Source organism: Priapulus caudatus, unplaced genomic scaffold, assembly GCF_000485595.1.
Source record: "Priapulus caudatus unplaced genomic scaffold, Priapulus_caudatus-5.0.1 Scaffold243, whole genome shotgun sequence".
NCBI lineage: Eukaryota > Metazoa > Priapulida > Priapulimorpha > Priapulimorphida > Priapulidae > Priapulus > Priapulus caudatus.
This window is the reverse complement of record NW_014577304.1, coordinates 283,203-288,175: the sequence shown is the minus strand read 5'-3', so window position 1 is coordinate 288,175 and position 4,973 is coordinate 283,203. Positions and strand designations below refer to the sequence as shown.

The window sequence follows — 4,973 nt, the reverse complement described above, 5'->3', positions numbered from 1 at the left end:
CGTTGGCAGCACGTGACATTCCAGTCACTTACTGACGAATGATGGGAGCGCGCTGCTGTTGCTGCTGCTACTTACCGACCAACGACGGGAGCGCGCTGCTGTTGCTGCTGCTGCTTACCGACCAACGACGGGAGCGCTGCTGCTGATGCTGCTGCTGCTTACCGACCAACGACGGGAGCGCGCTGCTGTTGCTGCTGCTACTTACCGACCAACGACGGGAGCGCGCTGCTGTTGCTGCTGCTACTTACCGACCAACGACGGGAGCGCGCTGCTGTTGCTGCTGCTACTTACCGGCCAGCGACGGGAGCGCGCAGCTGTTGCGGCTGCTGCTGTTGCTCTTCCTCATCACTGGACGAATCTCCCTCCGAAGACGCGGAGCCCGCTCCAAAGAATCTCGACGCCATCGTACTTTTGATCACGTCGTTACTTTGTGTTCGCGCAGCACCCTGCAAGTGAGCGTGTTAGAATTCTTCAGAAACTCGCAGTCATTTAAAGATACGACTGAAGTAAATTTTGCTCGAGTGAGTAAACCATTTGCATCCAAGCCCGGTTTAGAACTGCTATTGCTAAAGCTGGACTGCTTGCATCAGACTGGAAATTCAGTCAAAGGATCTAGTATTAGTAAATACTAAATAGTACTAATATTAACAGATTATTTTGCCAAGCATGTTTCAGGGTTCTCCCTACGTTGCGCAAACGGGGCGCGGACGCCCCGTTTGGGAAAACTCCCCCCTGTTTGAATCGTTGCGCCCCATTTGGGAAAACTCCCCCCTGTTTGAATTTCATCCTGGGGAGAACCCTGTGTTTCTATCCTCATTATCATACTCATACTTATAAGTTATACTTATAGTTATAGTACTGGGTAGTGGTACTGCTAGCAATGTTCATTGAACATGGGACGGTATGAAATTGTCAAATTTATCCCGCAATCGTAATATATAAATAATGTACTCTTGACAGTCTTGTGCGCTAAGAAAATATGGGGAATATGAACAGTTTCTTAAAATCCTAAACAATCACGCCCAATAGACTAAGCTATCGCCGACTACACTGCTATTTACTAGAAATTTTCTCATGTGTGATTACCGTATGGCGATTCACATGTACACCGAAAATGGCTGTCTTGCCACTACACACAGACCGGTGGCGTCACGAACCGCCGAAAAACATCTGAACAGTACGTTTCGCAACGTCCGCGCTTTTGCCAACAGTAGAGGGCGTCCACATAGGCGGTAGGCCTGAATAAGCATCGAACAGAAATTAATTAAAAATACTCACACTGTTACTTCGCTTACACAACATACACTTTATTTATGTTAAATAACTACAGATTCATGCTCTATGCTCCGCTCTAAACTTTTGCCAGCTCTATGATGCGAATTTCTGCAAAGTTGTCTGAATACATTTCAAACACAAAAATGACCAACCGGTCGCTGTGGCTACGCCACCTGACGGAATGTCACGAATACACCACAAGACCAATTTTACTTCTAATGCTTTCTAGACGTCCACGAGGCATCTAACTTGCGTGCATAATGCAAATTATTGCACCCTAGTGCCGAATTTCGGCGAAAAAAAAATGCCAAAAAAAGCCTTTCTAGAGACGAAATAGTGCAACGGTAAACAATTTGCGGAGGCTTACTGTTGTATGCCTCCTTAATTAATGAGCAAAGGAGATACCTATCGACTTCAAATTTTAGATGCATAATTTAGAGCCGTTTCCTTATATGGCTACTGGATTTCAAATGTGGCATGATTTCAGGAGCTGAGATATGCCCCCAAAACACAGAAATTAATGGAAATTAATGTTCGCTCCATGCAGTTAGGCGCAGTGTTAGAACTAGGGTTAGGGTGAATTGCAAACAACAAAGTTAACATATTTTGATACTGTTAGTATTAGGAGTGCCACGAAAGAGTGAAACGAAGATAATTATCAATTTTCTGGCACCAAATTAGTGTAAAATGAGTGTATTTTAATGTAGATATGTAAATAACATGTACACATGTACACGGATATGTACATGTTTACATAAAATAAATGTTTAAATGTTATTTGAACATGCATGTGTCTAAAAACCATGATAGAGGACTTGCATAACTGATTTTCATTAACATAAAACTCAATTATTCGATTTCTTTGGCAGAACAGCTCTCCTTAACAGGGGCGTGTACAGGGGGGGGGTCCAGGGGGTCCGGACCCCCCCCCTGCTCGCGCAAAAAACGCATCTAAGGGGGTCTAATTTTTTTTTTAAATTGGGGGAAGGCCCCCCAGACGCCCCCCCCCCTTCGCGCATCAAACAAAAATTAATTAAAAATACTCACACTGTTACTTCGCTTACACAACATACACTTTATTCATGTTAAATAACTACAGATTTATGCTCTATGCTCCGCTCGAAACTTTTGCCAGCTCTATGATGCGAATTTCTGCAAATTTGTCTGAAAACATTTCAGTCTTTCAGACACAAAAATGACCAACCGGTCGCTGTGGCTACGCCACCTGACGGAATGTCACAAATACACAACAAGACCAATTTTACTTCTAATGCTTTCTAGACGTCCACGAGGCATCTAACTTACGCATAATGCAAATAATTGCACTCTAGTGCCGAATTTCGTCGATTTTTTTTTCTCCAAAAAAGGCCTTTTCTAGAGACAAAATAGTGCAATTTGCGGAGGCTTGCTGTTGTATGCCTCTTTTTGGTGCTGGGTTCAGAAGGCGTCCATATGCAGCAGGCCTGAATAAGCACCGAACAGAAATTAATTAAAAATACTCACACTGTTTCGTCGCATACACAACATACACGTTATTCATGTTAAATAATTACAGATTCATGCTCTATGCTCCGCTTGAAGCTTTTGCCAGCTCTATGATGCTAATTTCTATCAATATTATACACATATGTGATTTGTCGCTTACTGGCTTCATAAATATCTGTCTCTTACCCTTACTTGCAAATATTTGGGTAGCATTATTAGTGGTGATCTTCGCTGGAATGCACAAAATGATCATATTTGTAAAAAAGTGTCTCTTTATTTGTGAATGTTACACCACAACCTTAGTTTTGGCTATTCTAAAACTCGGTCCTTAGCTTTTATAAGTTCTTGTTCTCCCAGAGCATATAAATCAACTGATTATTGAGTTGATTTATATGCTCCGGTTCTCCCTATTAGAATTTGCTTCGCCAGGCTGGTACGTACGTGCGGCCTATACGTAACGTGCCCCTATACGATTCGGAATTGTTCTCAATTAGACGCCATTCAGCACAAAGCTGCGTGGACCGTGGTGGGTATCTAAAAACTATCATAATAGTCCCGAGCGTGTTTTGATTCCTTTTCCTTAGCGCTGCAACTTTGGAGGGTCTTTTCTCAAGTGAAGTAGGCCTACGTATAGTTATACATAGCCTTACATACAACCGATAGAATTATGTTTTAATTTCGTACGTGTCAACATATTGTCATCACTCACTCATGAACTGATGTGAACTTTAACTAATTAATGAGTAACGAATTAGCAAAAAAATAAATCACGAATTATAAATTTTTTTTAAATGGAAAACATTAAAATTAAATTAAAGATTAAAGAAATTAAAATAATAATCTGTCATCTACCATTTCGCATGAGCTAAATGTGTTGAACTTACTCTAGGAACCTATATATATAGCTTCATTCTTCCTGCTAAACTAGGCTCGCAAGCTCCCCCACCCGTGACCGCACCATGATGGCAACATATATGAGAGGATACAACAGTAGCTATAAACATGAATAAAATAAATATACGCACTATACGCTAAATATTGCAATCAGAGAACATCAGTCGGTATAAGCTGTTATATTTTCCATCTAAAATGACGTGCGTTGCTCTAGTACCATGCATGCAGTAGGCGTAATGAGTGAAAACCAATAATGACATGCAACGTTGTGCGCGCAGTAATGACAATGACATTGAAAAAATGGCAAGTCTATATCTAGCTGAGGGGAGACGGCAATGGACAGCCACCAAAGAAATGTAGATACTGTTAGATGGTCATTAGTGAATTGCCCACGGTCCACCTGCCCAGAACACAACCCTCACATGGCTTTGTCCCCAGGCAAAATGGGTTAGCTACGCTCCTGATCGGTGTCGCTGAATTCTTTAGAAAATTATAATAAATATAAACTTATTTATCATATTTAATTTAATTTATTAAAATAATAATATATACGTATTTTGAAGAGGCATCATGACTCTCCGTCAGCGTGTGTACTTGTGCCTGTCATCAATATACAAACTGAATGAACGTTACGTACATATATATATCTTTCAAAAATGAGGCCTATACGCGATTTTTTACGTATCCTCCATTACTTCCTCACTGCGTGTATCGGCGATACAGTAATACAGTAATTTAACGGCTGACACAATCGCAGTTAGAATTTTTTTCCTGAAATAAACGTCCGCGACTGTGAAAGATCGGCTGCTGCGGGAGTAATAGTCAGCCGAGTTCCCCCACACACTCACTGTCAGTGCGGCGGCGTGCCACGCCGCACGGTGGCGTTGCCGTCGTGAACTTGCCATGCCCGCGCTCATCGGCGCTGGCACGGTGCACGCTTCGCCGGGAATGGAAGCCTGGGATGAGGTTGACCGTTCATTGACATTTTTTATGGGTCGTGCGGGTTAGCGTGCCGCTTTCAATTTTTTTTCTCTTGCTCTCTCTCTCTTCAGTTCATATCGATCGGTTTGTACCAGGTTCAGCGTAAATTCAGTAGCCGTGTCAGTCACCCCGCCGCTCTCTCCTGAATCGGCCGCAAGCCGGGTGTTCGGCTAACAACAACGCGCGCCGTACAGCAAATACAGCTCTGCCGTGCAAAGATGCCAAGGAGGGATCGTATCAGATATTTTTTTCGATTATTTTTAAATGTAACGGGCGGGAGAGAAAAAACCGCTGGCTGTGTTTACGCGCATATCTTCCTGTTGGGGGGGGGGTGCATG

At 42.7% G+C, this 4,973-nt stretch overlaps 1 protein-coding gene across 1 annotated transcript in view; it reads right to left on the bottom strand.

Moving 5' to 3' along the window:
* The window catches only part of LOC106807923 (eukaryotic translation initiation factor 3 subunit C-like), a 33,853-nt gene extending 32,698 nt beyond the window's left edge, over window positions 1-1,155 (bottom strand). The window contains 3 exon segments of the mRNA XM_014810437.1: window positions 249-285; window positions 326-446; window positions 1,086-1,155. Coding sequence (XP_014665923.1) covers window positions 249-285; window positions 326-404 — 116 coding nt within the window. The 5' untranslated portion in view covers window positions 405-446; window positions 1,086-1,155.
* Between the last annotated feature and the right edge of the window lie 3,818 nt (window positions 1,156-4,973).